The sequence below is a fragment of the Gallinula chloropus genome (assembly GCF_964237585.1).
Source record: "Gallinula chloropus genome assembly, chromosome: 1".
Lineage (NCBI taxonomy): Eukaryota > Metazoa > Chordata > Aves > Gruiformes > Rallidae > Gallinula > Gallinula chloropus.
In genome coordinates this window covers 188,849,165-188,870,376 of record NC_140085.1, presented here as the reverse complement: position 1 = coordinate 188,870,376, position 21,212 = coordinate 188,849,165, and the positions used below count along the sequence as shown (strand labels likewise).

The following is a 21,212-nucleotide window of genomic DNA, read 5'->3' as shown; positions in this document are numbered from 1 at the left end:
CAGCACCAGCACCAAAGGTCCCCAGTGATTTCAGTTCCCAGGTGGTGAAGCAGGGTGGGCTTGGTGTGAGCCAGGTGCTGCTCCACGGGGCTGGGTGTCACGCTGCCGGCGTGCCATGCACTCGCCGAAAGCACGGACCTGGGGCTGGCAATGGCGCCAGTCCTGCCGCGCCGCCATGCAGTCCTGCAGCTCCCGGTGCTGCGCGGCGCAGCCCGTGCGTGAGATCAGGGCGTCCACTGGGTCCTCCTCCTCCTCCTCCTCAGCCTTCTTCAACGATGGAGGGTTCCTGGCGTGCCCGGGTCTCGCCATCGCTGAGCCAGGCTGGAGCAAGGAAGCAGGGTTTGGGGTGCTACCTTCCCCTTCTTTGGGGGCACCCTCCCGCCCTGCCCCTGTGGGTGTCCTCATGCAACCCCAGGAGGAGCTCAGCACCCCTCACACCCCATGCACCCTACCGCCCACTCATGGGGGCCCAGAACCTTCCCAAACCCACCGGTGCCTATCTCCCCTACTCCCACCCACGGGTGCCCAGCAACCTCCCAAATCTAGGTGTGCCTGTCTCCCCTGCCCCTGTGCCCCCTACACAAATTTCCGGGTGCCCAACACCCCACCCGTGGGTGCTCAGCACCCTCCTCACCCCCCACCTGCCCTTTCGCCCAGGCACGTGCCGTGCACTTTCTATGCCACTCCCGCGGGGGTCCAGCACCGCCCCCCACGGCCCCCCCATACCCCTCCCCCTCCTTGGCCCCCCATACCCCTCTCCGTGCCTACCCAGCGGCGCAGCGCGGCCCCTTTAAGCCCGGTGACGGGGCGGGGCGCGACCGCGGAAGCGCCTGCTCACTGGCGGCGTCTTTCCCTTTGCGCTTGGCGGGGGGCGGCGGGCAGGCCGGAGGCGGCAGAGGCGGCGTCGGCCGCGCTGGGATGGCGGCGGCGCTCCCGGTGCAGAGCGACTGGAGCCGGGCACTGAGGTGGGCGCCGCCCTCGCGGTCCCCTTCCCCCCGCTCCCTTCTCTGCTCTCTTTCCTCCGGCTCCGCTCACAGCCGCTCTTCCTCTCCGCAGGAGGGACGAGGGTGAGGCCTGGCTGAGCTGCCGCAGCCCTGGTGAGTGCTGAGGCGGTGTGGGGGGGCTCAGGGGGTGGCAGGCTGGGGCGAGAGGAGGCACACGGGGACACAGCACGGGCAGTGCTGTCAGGGACCGCAGAGATGGTTGAGTCCCGCCCCCTGCCATGGGCAGGGACACCTCTCACCAGCCCCAGCTGCTCAAGGCCCCATCCAACCCAGCCTTGGACACCTCCAGGGAGGGGGCAGCCACCACTTCCCTGGGCACCCTGTGCCAGGGCCTCACCACCCTCAGAGGGAAGAATTTCTTCCCATTATCCAATCTAAATCTCCCCCCTTCCGGTTTAAACCCATCCCCCCTCGTTCTGTGTCTCCCTGCCCTTCTGAAAAGTCCCTTCCCAGCTTTCCTGTAGCCCCTTCAGGGACTGGAAGGTGCTGTAAGATCTCCCCAGAGCCTTCTCTTCCCCAGGCTGACCCAGACCACCTCTCCCAGCCTGGCTTCACAGCAGAGGTGCTTCAGCCCTCTGAGCATTTCTGTGGCCTCCTCTGGGCTTGTTCCACCAGTCCCATGTGCTGCTTACGTTGGGGACTCCAGAGCTGGATGCAGTACTCAAGAAATTAATTAGGTTTTTATCTAGTATAAACAGGGCAAGTGAATAGTTTTCAACTCTGTGCTCATGTTTTGTTCTAAAATCTGTCTCTAAGGGCTAAATTATATGAAAATGCGCCAGGCTGGGTTGGTGTAAAGAATTGCAGCAAAATTCCTTTCAGGTCCAGCTGAATCCGTAACTTTTCCTTGAGTTTGTCAGGTTAATCAAGATCTTACTCACTTTTACAGTGCTAAACCTGAGGTTGAAACTAATAGCATTTACAGGATCCTAGAATCCCCTGGGTTAGAAGAGACCCTTGAGTTCACCGAGTCCAATCAGGGCCTGGTCCACCTCTAGATCATGTCCTTAAGCTCTTCATCTACACCCCTTTTAAATACCTCAAGTCTGGGGCTTAACGGGGTGGAGGGGTGCTGTGGGTTAGGAGAGGTGAGGGCAGTTGGGGGGCTGTGTAAGGAGTGAGGGCGGTTGGGAGTGTTTCCTGTGTCTCAGGGAGGGTTGAGGGTGGTTGGGAGGGGTGCCCTGTGGTTTGGGGCGGGCTGAGGGGAAGATAAGCTGGGGAGGGGGTGGGGTTGAGAGGTGGCTGAGCTGATGGCTGTTCTCCCCACAGGGAAGCCCACCCTGTACGGCAGCTTGACCCGCCGTGGGCTCAGCACTGAGGGCGTCCCTGACATCGCTGCTTCCGAGGGCTTCGTGGTTGGGGAAGTCACCGAGGTGCTGGGGTGGGCTGGGGGATCGGTAACTGCCTTCTGTGTGTGAAGGGGTGGTACTGTTATACCAGCCAAAATAAGAGCCTAAAACTGTTTCCCAGTTCCCTGCATGGATTATCCAGCTGTCCTTGGCACCTCGCCTGTGCTGGGTCCTGGAGCTGGTCCGTAGCATCCGCTCATGAGTCTCCCTCTCTGGAGGTATTCAAGACCCATCTTGAGTTCCCAAGGTGAACTCAACTACAAGCCCCAAGCTGCTGTTCCCAGACTGCCACTGGTCACACACAGCCAAACTGGTGAGGTGGAACAGGTCTGGAACGAGGTGTACAGGGAAGGCAACAGCTCCCAGCAAAACAAAGTATATGGAGCAGGAGATCACCAGTATCTTCTCATGGAAGAACTTTTCCTGGTGAGGGTGAGGGAGCCCTGGGACAGGCTGCCCAGGGGGGTGTGGAGTCTCCTTCTCTGGAGATATTCCAGCCCTGTCTGGATGCCGACCTGTGCGCCCTGTCCTAGGGAGCTGCTTTGGCAGGGGGTTGGACCTGATGATCTCCTGAGGTTCCTTCCAACCCCTGGGATTTTGTGATCATGCTGGGGTCGTGTGTCCCATAATCTTAGCATCTCCTGACTTAGAAGGGACCCACATGGATCATAGAGTTCAACTCCTGGCTCTACACAGGCCCAGCCAACTCCTGTGGCCATAATGGCCATCACTTCCCACCCCAGGCTTTGTGTCTTGCAGCAGTAGAACGAAGCAAGCCCAACACTCTGCTTCATCCCTCCTCAGGCTCTTGAGAGACCACAGCCAGGTCCAAACCACAGTTCCACCTCGACAGCCTGACGGCCCTTCTAACTCTTCTTCTTCCCTTTTCTTCCCTCCTCTAGAAAAGCATTCTCGTTTCTTGTCCACATGAAAATGCATCCACAAAGTTTCTGGCTCCTTACACAACTTTTTCCAGGATTCATCAGAAAAGTGTAAGTAACCTTGTGAAATGAGGTGGGGGGGAAACACATGGGACTGACCCCGAGCTTTCGCAGCGTGTCTCAGGCGTGTTGCATGCTTGGTCTGAGGGTTGACCAGCAGTGTGACTTCATATTTGAACTGGGTCATTAAATGTTATAGGATCAGAGAAACTTGGGGAAGTTGCTTGTGATTGGGAAAGCTGGAGAGCTGGGCAGGGAGAAACCAGGTGAGGTTTGATAAAAGCAAGTGGAGAGTCTTGCACTTGGGAAAGAATTGTACAGGCTGGGGGTGAGCTGCTGGAGAGGAGCTCTTCAGAGAAGGACTTGGAGGTCCTGGTGGGTGACAGGGTGGCCATGAGCCAGCAGTGTGCCCAAGGAGGCCAATGGGATCCTGGGGTGCATGAAGAGGAGCGTGGCCAGCAGGTCAAAGGAGGGGATCATCCCCCTCTGCTCTGCCCCGGTCAGGTCACACTTGGAGTGTTGTGTTCAGTTCTGGGCTCCCTGGTATAAAAGGGACAGGGATCTCCTGGAGAGAGTCCAGAGGAGGGACACGGAGATGATGAAAGGCCTGGAGCATCTCCCCTGTGAGGAAAGGCTGAGTGAGCTGGGGCTGTTCAGCCTGGAGAGAAGCAGCCTGAGAGGGGATCTGATCAATGGTTATCAATATCTGAAGGGTGGGACACAGGGGGACATGGCCAGCCTCTTCTCAGTGTCTGTGGGGACAGGACAGGGGGTGATGGCTTCAAGTTGGAAGTTTCTTGGGGTCCCTTCCAACCCAGACCAGTCTGTGATTCGATGATTCTTGTCCTTGTGTAAGGGTGTTAAGTGTTAGAAGAGCGTTACCGGGCTGGAACTGTGAAGCCGTGGTGATGGAAACTCTGCGCGGTGCTTTAAATCCCCCCAGCAGTGTATGTCTGGGGGTGACAGTAGCACCCGGGGATGTACTTAGCAGGTCTCCCCCAGCAAGGAATTAGGCTCTGGAGCAGAAAACCCTATGTAGGAGGTGACACAAAGCTAATGTTTGGTGTTTCCACCCTCCTGCAGGTTACCTGTCTCGACATTTCCAGCGGCGGTGGGCTCGGCGTGTCAACCAGCACAGATGGGACCATGAAAATCTGGCAGGCTGCAAATGGAGAAATAAGAGTAAGAGCATCTAGCTTTGATGTTGTGTGTTGGCTGTGACCTTAACAAAGTCCTTTGACCATGAATTCAGTCAGGCTACCCATACACTGTGGCCTAGGGAAGGTGGGAACCTGACTTTTGGTTGCAGAGCTAATTGAAATTATCCACCTGGGAGGTTTGAAGTTCAATCTCTTGGAAAGCCTGACTGCTCCCAAGGGAAATGATGGCTGGCAATCCAGAGGGAAATCCCAGGTTGAAAACGAGAAAGGGTGGTTAGGAATGACAGCTCCTAACCTGTGTGCTGCAAGCCCTGAATTGGCTTCTGCAGTAGAGAAGAGGTGAGGAAAAAGACTCCTGCCTGTGATGAATTAACTGGGTCGTGGCTAGAAACACCGGTTACTGTGGTTCTTGTGCAGCTTGACCTGTCAGCTGCTTGTTTAGCAATGGATAAAGACATTTCACCCGTTCTTAGAACCAAATGTAGCATCCTTTGCTGTGTAATTAGCGACTCCAGCAGTGGAGGGAGGCACAAAGTGGACCTGCCAGCTCTGTGCCTGCCTCAAATTGAGATGAGTTCCCTTGCAAGAACCCAGACCCAGAGGATTTGAGCTTAATCCACTGCCCACGTGTGAACACCAAGTTTTAGAATCCCAGACTGATCTGGGTTGGAAGGGACCCCAAGGATCACAGAGTTCCAACCGCCCTGCCACAGGCAGGGCCACCAACCTCCAGGCCTGGAGCTACACAAGGGTGCCCAGGGCCCCATCCAACCTGGCCTTGAACACCCCCAGGTACAGGGCACCCACCCCCTCTCTGGGCAGCCCGTTCCAGCCCCTCACCACTCTTTCTGGAAAGAACTTCCCCCTAATATCTAATTTAAACCTCCCCTCTGTTAGCTTTAATCCATCCCACTTGTCCTGCCATTAATTACCCTTTTAATAAGCCATTTCCCCTCCTGTTTATCTGCTCCCTTTAGGGAAGGGAAGGCTGCAGTGAGGTGCCCCCAGCTCCTTAAGCCTTTCTCCGTAGGGGAGGTGCTCCAGCCCTCTAATCATCTTTGTGGCCTCCTCTGACCCCTCTCCAACAGTCCCACATCTTTCTTGTGTTGGGGCCCCAGCTCTGGACACAGGACTCCAGCTGGGGCCTCCCGAGGGCAGAGCAGAGAGGGACAATCCCCTCTTCTCCAGTGTCACAGCTCAAGAGTCGCTCTGTGTAAGGGTGATAACAATGGAACTAGCACGTAGTTCTTTGTTTTCCAGAGACTGTTGGAAGGCCATGTGTATGATGTGAATTGTTGCAGGTTTTTTCCATCGGGCCTGGTGGTTCTGAGTGGAGGAATGGATGCCCAGCTAAAGATCTGGTCAGCAGAAGATGCCAGCTGCGTAGTAACATTTAAAGGTCACAAAGGAGGTACAGAGTGCTCAGGCTTTAAATACTGCTTCATCTGCCATGTGTATAACTGTTTTGTGCCTGAGGGGTAACGGTCAGTCACCAGCCTACTGGAACAGGCTGCCCAGGAGGGGAGAAGCCTCCCTTGTAAGGCAAGACAAGACAACCCCTTTTTCCTTTTTCTCCTTTGGATTTTGGGGAAATACTTTGACTCCTCCAAGTCTCAGGATGTCACCATGTGAAGATGCCCTGGCTGCAGGGCTAACCAAGGGTCAATAAAAGCTGGGACTTGGCTACAGAAGCCCAGCCAGAGGTAGATTTTGAGTGGCACGTGGCCAGGGCTGTGGGCTTTGGCTTCTGCCCCCTCAGAAATCTGAAATGCGTTTAAAAGATGTGCCGGTTCTGAGGATAAACCTGGCTGGAGCTGTGTGGAGCCAGGAGTTGGACTCGGTGATCCATATGGGTCCCTTCCAAGTCAGGAGATTCTGGGATAAACAGCTCTAGGGTGAGGCTGAAGGCCACTCTCTACAGGGCGATGACAGGAAGAGTTTCATCTAGTGCAGTCACTACAGATATTTCTATTTGAGTTCTGGGAGCTTGATAGAATCACAAGGCTGGAAAAGACCTTAAGATCATCAAGTCCAACCATTCCCATCCTAAGCACAACCATAACCCTAAGTACCTCATCTACCCTTTTTTTAAAACACCCCCAGGGGTGGGGACTCAGCCCCCTCCCTGGGCAGCCTGTTCCACAGCCCCACAACTCTGCCAGGGAAGAACTTTTCCCTCCCATCTGAGCTGACCCTGCCCTGGTGCAGCTTGAGCCAATTTCTCTTTGTCCCATCTCCTGTCCCCTGGCTGAAGAGACCATCACCCACCTCTCTGCACCCTCCTGGCAGGTCAGTGGAGGCACTGAGAAGGTCTCCCCTCAGCCTCCTGTTCCCCAGGCTCAACACCCCCAGCTCCCTCAGCTGCTCCTCAGATGATTTGCAAAGCATCAATTAAATCCTCTAACCATCATTTTTCAGATCCAGACTCAACATCCCCATGGTTAACTCTTTTGGGGATGTTAGCAACTGGAATGAACTGTGCTTCTGATGTTGCTGTAGCTGGATGATGTGGATGCTTCTTGCCCCACACAAGCCTTAGCATGATCCAGAGTTGGGCTGGGCTTGGACTTCTGTCCAAGTTAGAGGCTGATTTTGGAGCTGGAAACTCAGCTGTGGTATCAGCTCAGTCTGAGGCAAGGTGTTGCCAATTATTTTACTGGTGATTCATGAAGTCACAGAAGCATAGGGGTTGGAAGGCACCTCCAGAGCCCATTGGGTCCAACCCCCCTGCCAAAGCAGCTCCCTAGGACAGGTCACACAGGTCGGTGTCCAGCCGGGGCTGGAATATCTCCAGAGAAGGAGACTCCACACCCCCCGGGCAGCCTGTCCCAGGGCTCCGGCACCCTGACCATGAAAAGTTCTTCCACGATACTGGTGATAATCTGCCTTTGTGCCAGGTGATGGCTCCTGCTCCATATGCTTTGCTTTGCTGGGAGCTGTTGCCTTCCCCGTACACCTCGTTCCAGACTTGTTCCAGCTCAGCCAGTTTGGCTGCGTGTGACCGGTGGCAGTCTGGGATCAGCACTTTGGGGCTTGTAGCGGAGTTCACCTTGGGCAATGAGCTGCGGCGTCTGTCTGTCTTCCATGCTGTCTGTCTGACTGTGGCCTTTGCCTTGACACAGGTATTTTGGACACTGCCATTGTGGATCGGGGAAGAAATGTCCTCTCCTGCTCTAGGGATGGCACCGTGCTTCTCTGGGACTGCGGGAAATCCTCCTGCCTGGGTGTCATCGCTGACTGTGGCTCTCCTGTCAACGGCATCGCTGTGGGTGCTGCTGACAGCTCCCTCAACCTGGGCTCACCTGAAAAAGCTCCTAGTAAGGATCTTGCTCTTAAAAATTCGTATTTCTTCTCCTAGCCCAAACTGCTTAGGTTTGTCACCAATAATGCTGAGTGTGGGGCTTGCTTCTGTGCCCCTCCTATCTGGGGAAGGGACCCTGGGTGACCAGACCAGAGCACTCTGGTCCTGTGGAGGAGTTGAGCGTTATCAAGCAGGTTAAGACCGATTGAGTCTCTCTAATTGCTCCTGGGGTGTCTCAGTTACTGTTACACAGCCAGGGAATTTGAGTATTATAAAGGAAAAGCTTTATGTGGAGTGAACTGGAGACACATGGCTCTTTCCTTGTGGTGGTGTGGCTCTGGCTGGAGGCCAGACACCCACCAAAGCTGCTCTGTCAGTGCCCTTCTCAGCTGGACAGGGGCTAAATAGATATTGAGGGGCTCAGGAGTGGAGATAAGGGCAGGGAGAGATCATTCCACAATCAGCGTCACGGGCAGAACAGACTCAACAGGGAATAAAGGAGAGAGACTCTGGTTGATGGCACTGCCCTGCACCCCCAGTGACACCAGAGTCGGGTGATGAGAAGTGTGGCCAGATCTTAAAGCACCTCCCCCCACCCCTCCCTTGTCAGCAGACTGAGCTTTAGCCAGGATTTCGCTCCCTTCTTCCCCAGATTGTGGCACGGGGAGGGTCAGGGACTGGGGGAATGGGGATTTGGGTCAGTTTCTCACGAGCTGTTTTCCTTCCTTCTTAGCTGGGGAGGGAGGGATGGGGGCATTCCTCACCCCCTCCCCCTGCTGCACTGTGGGGTCCCACCCACAGCAGACAGTCCTCCAGGAACTTCTCCCAACATGAATCCTTTCCTGTGGGGCTTGAGCTCCTCACCAAGTGCCTCAGCGTGGGTCCTTCCATGGGGAGCCGACCTTCAGGCCCAGACTCCTCCAGCCTGGTCCCCTACAGGGTCACAAGCTTCCCTCCCCCCCGCCCAGCAGACCTGCTTCGGTGTGGGTCTGTCTGTCCACAGGCTCCAGGTTTCACTGCCAGGAGCTTGCTCACACCTGGGATTCCTACGGGGTCACAGCGCCCTTCAGGTGTTCCCACCTGCTCCAGCACGGGATCGTCCATGGGCTGTAGATGGGATCTCTGCTCCCTGTCATCATCCATGGGCTGTGGGGGGACACCCAATCCACCATGGGTTTCTCCAGGGGCTGCAGGGGCATCTTTCTCTCCGGCACCTGGGGTGCCTCCTCCACCCTTCCCTGCCCTTGGTAGCTGCACAGCTCCTCACATCTTCACTCCCTTCTCTGGGGGCACAAAGCAGCTGCTTGAGGGTTTGTTTCTCCTCACTGTGGTTCCCAGAGGTGCTGTGACCATCGCTGATGGGCTCAGCCTTGGTCAGCAACGACTCCGGCCTTGAGCCATCTGGTGTTTGCTCTGTGGGGCCTGCAGAGAGCTTCTGGCTGCTTTTTTGCAGCCCCCCTTCTCCATGAGAACCCAGCCACCCAAAACTGTGAGACTCAGGGTACAGAGTTAACACCATTACGGGTTCAGCTGTCGGGTTTGGGTATCACCAAGGCTCATTCCGTCCCCCGCTGGAGTGAACTGATGTCTTTGTCAGGTGACCGTGAGGTTGGGACAGAAGGGAAAGTCCTGCTGCTGGCTCGAGAAGATAAGAAGCTTCAAGCAGTGGGACTGCAGAGCAGGCAGCCGGTAAGGGGACTCTCAGAGGTGTTTCCCTGGGGAAGGTGCTAGAAAATCCGCTCAGAGGCATCAGGCCTTTGGCTTCTGTTTCCTTGGGTTGGAAGCTGTGGGTTGTGTGGCTGTGCAGAGCACTGGGCAGAGGAATGAAACCAGGTTCAAAACAACCCAGATCAGTGAGGTGGTTAGTGTTAATCCTGTTCCTTTCCCCTGGTGAGGTCCCCCCCAGGCCACACAACGGGACAGAGCCAGGCCAGGTGGTGGTGGGGAGCTGATCCACCTGCCTTTGGGCTTGTGTGCTCCCCAGATACGCTCTAAACGAAACCCCAGTACCACAAAGTACTTCCTACTGTGCCAGATTTATTTGAGAGCGGGGAGGTTAAGGATTAAGAATTGGCTCTGGAATTTAACCCAGGTACTGGGTTAAATGAAAGGCTCTTTAAACACTGGCCAGTAGATGTCATTGTGAGTGCAGGAACCACAGGCTGCCTCCTGCATCCAGAGTGGAAAGCTGCTCTTGGTTCTGCCTGGTGTTTTAACCACGGTGTGAAGGGAACCTCAGGTGGTCAGCAGTCCATTGCTCTCCTTTTGGAGAGGGAAGATGGTGGTGAATGGAGTCACAAGTGGTGTTCCTCAGGGGTTGGTCCTCCAACCCACCCTCTTTAATATCTTCATTGATGATTTGGAGGAGGGAATTGTGTGCTCCTTCAGTAAGTTTGCAGATGACACCAAGTTAGGGGGAAGTGTGGATCTGGCAGAGGGTGGGAATGCCCTCCAGAGGGACCTGGGCAGCTTGGATCGATGGGGAGAGGCCAGTGGGATGGAGTTCAACACGGTGACACGACGGATCATGACGTGAGGAGGTCTCCCCTCAGCCTCCTCCAAGCTGAACACCCCCAGCTCCCTCAGCCACTCCACGCAGGATCAAATCTCGGCCTTTTGGCTAAGAGTGTAGTGTCTCTTCTTATCAGTTTAATATCTGATACGTCCTTGATGAGAGGGTTTTATATTAAATGAATTTTTGGTCCTGGGAGTTGAACCCTGAATTTGCCTGTGGCAAGGGGGTGGGAACTTGGGGTCCCTTCCAACCCAGACCATTCTGTGATCCTGTGATTTGCCCTCCAGCCCCTTCCCCAGCCTGGTTGCCCTTCTCTGGACACATTCCAGGACCTCGACGTCCTTCTTACGGTGAGGAGCCCAGAACTGGACCCAACAGTCGAGGTGCAGCCTCACCAGTGCCCAGTCCAGGGACACAGGATCATTGAGTCCAACCCCAGGATCCAGGAGCATTTCCTGACTGCGCCGTGTCTGCTGACTTGGCGAGACTGATCCTGGAGACCTGTTCTCCTGCCCATCTTGGAGCAGGGCTGAGGGGTTACTCACCTGGCTCTGGGTTTGCCAGTTTGTGCTGTGGCTCCTGGAACTTCTGGGTGTCCCGTGGCCTCATCTGTCAGTGTCTGACCCTTGCATTTGTTCCTGTGTCCTCAGGTGTTCCTCTTCATCGGATCCGATGCGTTCAACTGCTGCACGTTCCTCTCTAGTACCTACATCCTAGCAGGGACTCAGGATGGGAACATCTATCAGCTGGATGTGAGAAATATTAAGTGAGTGTGTGCCAGGAGCTGTGAGTTATTGAACAACCAACATGATCTCCTACTGGAAGGCGACCTGCTCAGTAAAAGGATCATATAATCATAGACTGGTCTGGGTTGGAAGGGACCCCAAGGATCATAGAGTTCCCACCCCCTGCCACAGGCAGGGCCACCAACCTCCAGGCCTGGATCTACACAAGGTTGCCCAAGGCCCCAGACCATCCTGGCCTTGAACACCCCCAGGGACGGGGCACCCACCACCTCTCTGGGCAGCCTGTTCAAGAGGGAAAGGTGTGGATGTTGTCTACCTGGACTTCAGTAAAGCCATTGATGCTGTTTGTTAGGGCATTCTCCTGGAGAACCTGGCTACTCAGGGCTTGGGTGGGCTTACGCTTCACTGGGTAAGAAAAAGAGCTGGATCCCCGGGCCCAAAGAGTTGTGGTGAATGGAGTTAAATCCAGTTGGTGGCCGGTCACAAGTGGTGTTCCCTGGGCTCAGTTCCCAGACACTCCTGGGTGATCACTGATCACACCCCCACGTCCTGCAGATGTTCCTCCTGTTATCTTCTAACCCTGAGCTCGTATTCACGCATTGGGGTGGGCTCCTGACTACAGCCTGTAACCACCTTCCTTGTTTCTTCTCCTCCTTCTAGTGCTCCAATCCAGGTGATCCATAGATCAGGAGCACCAGTGCTTTCGCTGCTCCCATACCGAGACGGATTTATCGCCAGCCAAGGTACCTCAAGTGTTCCCCTCTTCCAGTAGAAATTGTAGAAGCAAATTGAGGAGCTTTGTGCTCTTCATTACCCTTTTACATATAAGCACAGTCTGTGTGGGCAGTGTGTCCCTGGCAATGAGTGAGGGGATGTAGCTGTGTTACGTGGCTGCTGTTGGCATCGTGAGTTCCGTTCCTCACCTTCCCTGTGTTCCTCCAGAATAGGGTCTGAGGGCGCCTCTCGGCTGCTAGAGCCTTTTCTCATCTCTCTGACATCTTCACAGCATGTTTCCCTCTGTACCCTGTGATCAGTGACCCTGTACTGGGCATTGGTGAGGCTGCTCCTCCAGTGCTGAGTCCAGTTCTGGGCTCCTCACCATAAGAAGGACATGGAGGTCCTGGAGCGAGTCCAGAGAAGGGCAGCCAGGCTGTGGAAGGGGCTGGAGGGCAAATCCTCTGAGGAGCGGCTGAGGGAGCTGGGGGTGTTGAGTCTGGAGAAGAGGAGGCTGAGGGGAGACCTTCTCAGCACCTCCACTGACCTGCCAGGAGGGTGCAGAGAGGTGGGCGATGGTCTCTTCAGCCGGGGGACAGGAGATGGAACAAAGTGAAATGGGCTCAAGCTGCGCCAGGGCAGGGTCAGCTCAGATGGGAGGGAAAAGTTCTTTCCTGGCAGAGTTGTGGGGCTGTGGAACAGGCTGCCCAGGAAGGGGACTGCGTTGGACTTGATGAGCTTAAAGGTCTTTTCCAACCTCAGGATTCTGTGCCCAGGCCTTTTCACTGGGCCCACTGGAGCTGTCTGTAATTAAGAGCGTGGCTCACTTCACTAATCGCCCTGTTTTCCTTCCTCTGGCCAGGCGATGGAACCTGCTTCATCATTCAGCAAGACCTCGATTACATCCTGGATCTCACAGAAGCGGACTGTGACCCTGTGTACAAGGTGAGGGATGCTGTCTTATCACCCCAGGTAAGGGGTGTAGGGAAGCTTGATGCCAGGTAGCAGGCAGCTGCCCTTATCTCAGGACTTGGCAGCCTGCACCTCAGGTTCCTTCACACAGTTGCCTTTTAAGCTGGTTTCCCCCCCTCCCCCAAATAATCTAAATATTTGGCATAAACAAACCCTCTGGCCTTTTATCTGCATCATGCAGGAGCGATACCAAAGCAGCAGAGTAGCTTGGGTGTTGTAGCAGCTCTGGCAGAATTAACTGAACTGTGAATTAATTGCTTGGAGGATCCTTGGGGGTAGAAGCAACAGCTGGCTGGGCACTGCTGCCTCTTCTCTTGCCCCCTGGTGACTCGGGACCCAAAAGCAGGCCTCTGGCTCCTGTGTTTCCAGACACTCCGCTGCCCTTGGGAGTGTGACATGGGTTCCCTCAGCTCTCAGCTTGGTGGTGCCAGTGGAAATGTGCTTTTGGTTTTAACCCACAGAATCACCAGGTTGGAAAAGTCCTTTAAGCTCAGGGAGTCCTGTCCTGTGCTGACCCAGATCTCTCAGTCCCTCATCTCCCCATCTGTTAAACACAGCCAGGGGTGGGGACTCTCTGCCCTCCCTGGGCAGCCTGTTCCACAGCCCCACAACTCTGCCAGGGAAGAACATTTCCCTCCCATCTGAGCTGACCCTGCCCTGGTGCAGCTTGAGCCCATTTCCCCTTGTCCCCTGGCTGAAGAGACCATCGCCCACCTCTCTGCAGCCTCCTGTCAGGTAGCTGTAGGTGCTGAGAAGGTCTCCCCAACCCACTCCAGCTCTGCCAGCCGGTTTTCCCCCTTCTAAGTACCACTGCTGTGGAGGCTGAGATCTGACCCACACAAGTCCTTGGTGTCTCAGCCCCTTTTTGCATTTAACAGAAGAACCTCTGTTTGAGGGAATCAATGCCAGAAACAGGCTGTTAGCTGTCACTTGAGCAGCAACTCTCCTTAAATCCCACTTTCCCCTCCCTCTTTTGCAGGTAGCTGCTTGGGAGAAGCAAATTTACACGTGCTGCAGAGATGGCATAGTGAGGAGATACCAACTTTCTGACCTTTAGTTGCCTGGATCAGTGTGGAGTTGCACCAAAGTAACTCTTCCAAGCTTATTTTCTGGGGTGGTATGTTTGAGGTGCGTGTGTAGAAGCTTCTGAGGCCTGTGGAATCTTCTGAGGCTGTTGGGATGAGCGGGCTCTGTACAGCTGGTTTTGGGGATGTTTCTTACTGTGGGACAACTTTGGATTTTATTTTTTTAAATTTGGAGAGAGGGGCTCTGAGGTGTCAGGGAGGGTCTTGTGCTGCCACACATCTTCTCACTGCTGGCATGGGGCGTGGGGCGTGTGTGCAAACTAATAAAATATATTGGATGTGGGGGTGACCTTATGGCAGAATGGCCTGAAATAAAGCAACACAACACCATGTGGGAAATACATTTTCACAGACTCACAGAACTGCAGGGGTTGGAAGGGACCTCCAGAGCCCATCGGGTCCACCCCCCCTGCCAAAGCAGCTCCCTAGGACAGGTCGCACAGGTCGGTGTCCAGACAGGGCTGGAATATCTCCAGAGAAGGAGACTCCACACCCCCTTGGGCAGCCTGTCCCAGGGCTCCCTCACCCTCACTGGGAAGAAGCTCTTCCCCAGATTGGTGTGGAACTCCCTGTGCTCCAACTTGAGGCCATCGCCCCTTGTCCTGTCCCCACACACACTGAGAAGAGGCTGGCCATGTCCCCCTGTGTCCCACCCTTCAGATATTGATACCCATTGATCAGATCCCCTCTCAGGCTGCTTCTCTCCAGGCTGAACAGCCCCAGCTCACTCAGCCTTTCCTCGGAGGGGAGATGCTCCAGGCCTTTCATCCTCTCTGTGTGCCTCCCTCCTCTGGACTCTCTCCAGGAGCTCCAAGAAAACTCATTTTAAAAAGCCAAAGTGTTTTTAAAAGGAAATAGAAAGAACCCGCGGGCGAGGCGGGGCCCGGGGCGGGAGGGCAGAACTGCCCCTGCCGTGCTGCCCTGCGCGGCCCGGAAGCGCCGGGCTCCATGGCAACGGGACGCCATGGGGCAGAACTACTACGCCGTGCTGGGCCTGGAGCGGGGGGCCGCGGACGCCGACATCAGGAAGGCGTGAGGGGCTGCGGCCTGGCGGAGAGGGGAGCCCCAAGGCCGGCCGGCCCTGGGGGTGTGCGGGACGGGGGTGTTGGGGATGGGGGAAGCCCCGTGTGTCTCCGCAGCAGGGCCCTGAAGTGGGAGGTGGGGAGGAGGGAGGGGCCTGGGAGAAGCGGCAGGGCCACAAATCCTGGGAGAAGGAGGGAGGGAGCAGCCGGGGCTGGGGGTGTCCTGTCCCCGCGTCCCCGTCCCCCCAGGGCGGGCTGGCTGCAAGGCTGGCTTTTCCCTTCTTTTCCCCTCCATAGCTATCGGAAACTGGCCTTAGAGAATCATCCATTCAAATGCAAGGAGCCCTGGGCACCGGAGAGGTTCAGGCAGCTGGCAGAGGCCTATGATGTGCTCAGCGACCGTAAGTGTGGGGACAGTCCCTGCCCCTGGGTCTGGGGGGGGGGTGGGCCTGGCAGTGAGACGCCTCTGCTCCGGCCAGAGGTCTAAGCCCCCTGTCATTAGCACCCTATGGAGGTGGCATCAGCCCTTGAGCCCCAGCAGCTGGCAGCTCTTCCTGCTGCCATCCCACTTGGAGAGGGATGGAAGCCCTTCTCCAGCCTCTTCCCGATCGCAGCCTGGATCTCAGGCTCTTCCCCTGCTGTGGGAGACCATGGCCGGTGCTGACTCCTCCTTGTTCCCTAAGCCATGAAGAAAGGGATCTACGACAAGTATGGAGAAGAGGGTCTCAAAGGTGGCATCCCCTTGGAGTTTGGGGACGAGAACCCCTGGAGCGTGGGCTACGTGTTTCACAACAACCCTGACAAAGTCTTCAGGGAGTTCTTTGGTGGAGACAACCCCTTTGCAGGTAGGTGGGGGTGACACTCTCCTAACACATGAGCATGTGGCTGTGAAGTTTAACAGGGGCAAGTGCTGCATTCTGCCCCTGGGAAGGGGTGACTCTGGCTGCACACCCAGGCTGGGGGATGAGACACTGGAGGCCAGTCGTGCTGAGAGGGGTTTGGGGGAGTCTTGGTTGATAGCAAGTTACCCTTGAACCAGCAGCATGTGCAAGCAGCCAGGAGGGGCAACCACATCCTGGGGTGCTCTGACTTGACCTGTGTGGAGCCAGGGGTTGGACTCGATGGGCCTTATGGGTCCCTTCCAGCTCAGGAGGTCCTGGGATTCAAAATAAACACACTCCTAGGGAAAGACCACTTCAGCTGGAGCGGGAATGTGGTCACAAGCAGAAGGAGATGAGAGGTTCCTGTTTGCCTGGCATCCTTGGGGTGCTCCGTGATAAGGAGACCCCAGGGGACTCCCCGACCTCTGGTCAGAGTGAGGTGACCCCCTGCTCTGCTCACTCACCCAGAGTTCTTTGACAAGGATGGCTCGGAGCTGATCCTGCCCTTCGGAGGGCTGCGAGGAAGAGGAGCGATGAAGCAAGACCCCCCGATCGTGCGGGATCTCTACCTCTCCCTTGAAGACCTTTTCCATGGCTGCACCAAGAAGATTAAGATCTCCCGTAGGGTGGGTGGAGGTGGGGAGCTCAGCAGGGGGAGGAATTTGGGTCTGGACTCTGGCTGTAGGATGTTTTGGTGGCAGAACCTGAGGTTTTAGAGCTGGTCCTGCTCAGGGGGCTTGGCAGACCCCGGCACTCCGCATCTGTGCTGTGCCACAGAGAGGAATCTGAACCAGACTGAGCACAGATGCTGGAAGGATCTGAGCTGGTACCCTCCTCCTCTGGCTGGAGATGGGGAAATCAGCAGGAGGGGATGATGTAAAAGCTGATGGGAACAAGGGGCTTATTTTGGAGAGGGGACACAGCATTACCTGGGCAACCACAGACTCATTTTCCCTTGGGGCTGCATCTCCTTCGTGCTGTCAGCAATCTGTATCCCTCTTCCTGCTGTCACCATCTCCTGGTTCCAGCCCTGAGTGTCTCCTGCTCAGTCTGACTCCATTTGTCCCTGCCATGCTGTGGAGTTGGAGCCACCCTCACTCTCCTCTGCACCGGCTTGAACGCAGCTGGATGAGCAGAGCAGCTGTGACCCCCTCTCCGTGCTGTCCCTCAGGGTGTCACAGCCCTGAGGAGCAGGACTTGGGGGTACCAGTGGGTGAGAAACTGGCCATGACCTGTCACTGTGCGCTGGCAGCCCAGAAAGCCCCCCCTGTCCTGTGCTGCATCCCCAGCAGCAGGACCAGCAGGGCTGGGAAAGGGGGATTCTGCCCCTGTGTTTGGGGGTCCGCAGGACAAGGAGGACATGGAGCTGTGGGAGCCAGTCCCCAGGAGCCCCAGAGATGATGGGAGAGCTTGAGCCCCTCTGCTCTGGAGCCAGGCTGGGAGAGCTGGGCTGGCTGAGCCTGGAGGAGAGAAGGCTGCTTCTGGGGAGAGCTCCCAGCCCCTTCCCATCCCTCAAGGAGAGCTGGAGAGGGGCTGGTGCCCAGGGCAGGGAGGGCCGGGCCCAGGGAAATGGCCTTGAGCTGCAAGAGGGCAGCTGGAGAGGGGCTGGGGGGCAGAAATCCTTCCCAGGGAGGGGGGAGGCCCTGGCACAGGGTACCTGGAGAAGCTGGGGCTGCCCCTGGCTGCGTCTCAGGGTTCAAGGCCAGGTTGGATGGGGCCTGGGGCACGCTGTGCTGGTGGGGGTGTCCCTGCCCGTGGCAGGGAGGCACTGGGGGGGAATTGGAGGTCCCTTCCAAGCCAACCCAGTCTGTGATTCTCTGAGCCAGCTCTTCTGATCCCCTCATCTCCCCCAGGTGATGAATGAAGATGGTCAGACAAGCACCATGAGAGAGAAAATCCTGACGATCGAGGTGCAGCCGGGGTGGAAGCGGGGCACTCGCATCACCTTTGAGAAGGAAGGAGACCAGGTAATGGTCATGGTGGGAAGTTCTGGGCCGGGTTTCCTCAGGACCAACCATCTCTCCAGGCCATGGGCACTTTGTCACATGGCTCCCAGCACAATTCCCTGGTCCTGATAGAAAACCATTTGGTTTCTAGCAAACCATCCCCAGGTGTCTTTTCAGTTTGGGTTTTTCTCCCCTTAATTTTAGGGCCCAAACATCATCCCATCTGACATCACCTTTGTTGTCCAAGAGAAACTCCACCCGAGGTTTCAAAGAGTCAACGACAACCTCACCTATGTCAGCACCATCACCTTGGGAAAGGTAAAGAGCCAAGGGAGGCAACGGGGCCAAGCCCAAACCTCTGCTTTCCCTCTGGGGCTGCAGATGCAGCTCTGAGTCCCACTCCCGTGCCTTGCAGGCCCTCATCGGCTGCACGGTGGACGTGAAGACGCTGGACGGGCGGCTCCTCAACATCCCCATCAACGACATTGTGGAGTAAGTGCTGCTGGGCAGATGGATGGCTGGGCTGGGTGGCCAGATGGGGCCTTTCTGCAGAGCTCGGTGGCCAAGGAGATGAACAGGCGCTCGGGAAGAATCACAGAGTCACAGAGTCACAGGGTTGGAAAAGCCCTTAAAGCCTCAGCCTCCTCTTCTCCAGGCTGAACACCCCCAGCTCTCTCAGCCGCTCCCCAGAGGATTTGCCCTCCAGCCCCTTCCCCAGCCTGGTTGCCTATTTCTGACACAAGCCAGGATGCCATTGGCCTTCCTGGTCACCCGGGCACACTGCTGGCTCATGGTCAGTCACCCACCACCCCCAGGCCCTTCTCTGCCTGACAGCTCTCCAGCCAGTCTCCCCCAGCCTGTAGCACTGCTCGGGGTTGTTCTGTCCCATGTGCAGCACTCCAGCCTGTTCAGATCCCTCTGAAGAGCCTCCCTACCCTAAGGCTGATCAACACTTCCTCCCAGCTTAGTGTCATGACCTCAGGATTGACCTGGAAAAAGGTGGGAAAGGCAGTGAGGTGAAGGCTGGGTGGTAGAGCCCACAGGGCACGGGACGTGGGGATGTGAGGCTGGAGGAGGACGGGCTGTCAGTTGAAGCTGGAGGAGCAAAGTGACCTCCAGAAACCCCCTGAGAAGCGTGCATGGGGCTCTGTGCCGTGACACGTGGCTGTGGGCTCCAGGCCAGGATTGTCCTGTGGCTCCTCAGCCCCTTCCTTTGCTTTGCAGCCCCAAGTACTGCAAGGTGGTGCCAGGGGAGGGGATGCCGCTGCTCCACGACCCCAGGCGCAAGGGCGACCTCCTCATCTACTTCAACATCTGCTTTCCCAAGAACCTTACAGCTGAGCAGAAACTGCTCTTGCAAAGGGCTCTCCTCTCCTAGGGGACAATGTCCTTCCCCTTCCCCTCTCACCAATAAAGTGCTGGAGCCAGCACTGTCACAGGCCAGAGCTGGGTGCAGCCCTGGGATCCTTGAGGCTGTTTCTCCTGTCTCTCAGCTCCACCTTGTTTTCCCAACATGGTGCCAGCCTGCAGCAACCCAGAGGGTGATGGAGGATTCTTGTGGGGAGGGGGGGAGCAGGGGGGCTTGCAGTACTCCCAGCACAGCTCATGCATGAGGACAGGGAGGGTTTGGGCGTGCGGGGATGGCAAGGGGAGTACTGGGAGGTAGGGGAAAAGATTTACTCCAAGCCTCGCTGTAGCCATGACAACGGTTGGGCTCTGGCAGATGTGATCCCTGAGGTGCCTCCAGGATGGTGGCGATGGCCTCAGGCGTTGGGCTCAGGAGGGGACCCCCTGCCCATGGCCATTGGGCCCCATTTCAGCTGCTCATAGGTGAGGAATGTCACAAGGCTCCAGGACCTGAGCAGCAGGAACCTTCCAGAGTGTCTGGGCTCAGGATGTCCTGTCCCATCTTCCTCCACTCCAGCAGCAGCTGCGTTTTGGAAGAGGATGGACAAGGGTGGCAAACCCCTTGTAGAAAGCCTCAGGGTCCGCCCCCTCCCCCCTCCCCCATGTTGGAGCAGGGCCAAGGCGCTGCAGCTGCCACCGTCCCCATCCTGCCCTGAGCTCAACTTAACCACCTCCATGGGGGGAGGAGGCAGCAATGGTTTTTGGGGTGCCTGCTCCCTGGTTCTCCCTGTCCATGGACACGGCGGGGGGTGACAACTCAGTCTTGGGGTGGAGAGAGGGGTGGGGGCTGTCTGCTGCAGGTGCCACGGCCCCCACAGGAGGCAGGGATGGAGGTTGGGGTGCCCACCTGAAGGGATGAGGGGTGTGGGTGAGGCCTGGAAACCCCTAGAACCCCACTTGGGGCTGGCGGGGCAGGGCAGTTAGGAGAGAATTGGGGGACTCCCCAAGGCAGCTGGAGGGGACAGGGTGCTCCACAGGGAGAGTGGAGGGCTGGGGCGGGGGGTCTGACACAGGATTGGGGTGTCCCAGGAGCAGACACAGAGCAGACCCTGTGCAAGGACACAGAGAGGCAGGGGGCTGGGGGGTGGGCTGGGTGTGGCCATCGCTGTGGCATCAAGGCTGCACAGCCCACTTCAGGTGACTGGTCTCTTCTAAGGGCAGTGGGGGTGCCTCCCACCTGGAGTGGGGGGCAGTCGCTCTTTGCGCCCACATGTGGCAAGTCTGGCCAGGGACTTGCACCTCTGGCTGCAATGTTTTTCCTTTTTCCCTTCCCCTTCCCTCTTCCCCTTCCCTCTTCCCTTCCCCTTCCCCTTCCCCTTCCCCTTCCCTCCCCTTCCCTCACCTCCCTGCCTCTCCCCTCCCCGCCTCTCCCCAGTCATCCCCTTTCCCTTGGCCATTCCCAGGGGCACACCCAGGGTTGGGAGAACACCTCTAAACCCCCATGAGAGGCACAGGAGCCCCAAGCTCTGCTGTGACCAGGCCCCATAGGGGCAGTTTATTGGAAGCAGCAGGCAGGAATAACAGGAATCACTGTGGAAAACGCTGGGAAATGTTGCTTTTGCAAATTGAAAAGGGTTATTGTATTTTCTGCAGAAGAATTTAGGATATATAGAAACTCTTGGTAACTGAACAAAACTGAACTTTATTGGTGTACACAGCTGTAACAACAATAGAAACCAGCCACAACCAAAACCAAAACCAAAACAACAAGAGCTCCTCACAGTGCATAGAATTCTATCATGCGGCATCGTTCACACATCGCCACGGCATCTGCAACCCTGCGACAAGAAGCATGGGGCCTCTGCCTAGAAGGAAAGCGATAACAGAACAGGAAAACCTTGATTCTTTCTAAACCAACTATCTGAGTTTGAAGAGACCTCTCAGTCTCAGCAACACCCACCTCTCTGGTTGCTGCGGGAGGTGAAACCGCACATGTTGGGTAGGCTGTGATGACCTGAAAGTCTAATAGCAGGGGAACAACACACCACTATAGCCATAGCAAGGACATTGTCCCTGCTGCCTGGCTAGAGTGCTGTAGAAAGGAAGCTCACGCATACGTGAATCCAGTGAACCCAGTATTTCCACCATGATGATGGTGCATGACAAAAAAAAGAAGACTCCAGCCAGTTTTGACCAGGCCTGGAGACCCACCTAAAGCTTAATTTGCTA

At 56.5% G+C, this 21,212-nt stretch overlaps 2 protein-coding genes across 2 annotated transcripts; both read left to right on the top strand.

Annotated features, from left to right (window-relative positions):
* Nucleotides 1-918: 918 nt before the first annotated feature.
* Nucleotides 919-14,081, top strand: LOC311205036 (proteasomal ATPase-associated factor 1-like; the record flags this gene model as incomplete). The annotated part of the gene is made up of 12 exons (XM_084279325.1): nt 919-965; nt 1,057-1,097; nt 2,274-2,377; nt 3,256-3,345; nt 4,378-4,476; nt 5,715-5,865; nt 7,577-7,771; nt 9,353-9,444; nt 10,921-11,036; nt 11,677-11,759; nt 12,593-12,675; nt 13,682-14,081. The coding sequence occupies 12 exons, from the start codon at nt 919-921 to the stop codon at nt 13,757-13,759; spliced, it is 1,179 nt and encodes a 392-aa protein (XP_084135451.1). The 3' UTR covers nt 13,760-14,081.
* Nucleotides 14,082-14,751: 670 nt separating this feature from the next.
* Nucleotides 14,752-19,071, top strand: LOC311205795 (dnaJ homolog subfamily B member 13-like; the record flags this gene model as incomplete). The annotated part of the gene is made up of 8 exons (XM_084280300.1): nt 14,752-14,819; nt 15,107-15,210; nt 15,493-15,654; nt 16,159-16,316; nt 17,544-17,657; nt 17,841-17,954; nt 18,052-18,128; nt 18,861-19,071. The coding sequence occupies 8 exons, from the start codon at nt 14,752-14,754 to the stop codon at nt 19,012-19,014; spliced, it is 951 nt and encodes a 316-aa protein (XP_084136426.1). The 3' UTR covers nt 19,015-19,071.
* Nucleotides 19,072-21,212: the final 2,141 nt, after the last annotated feature.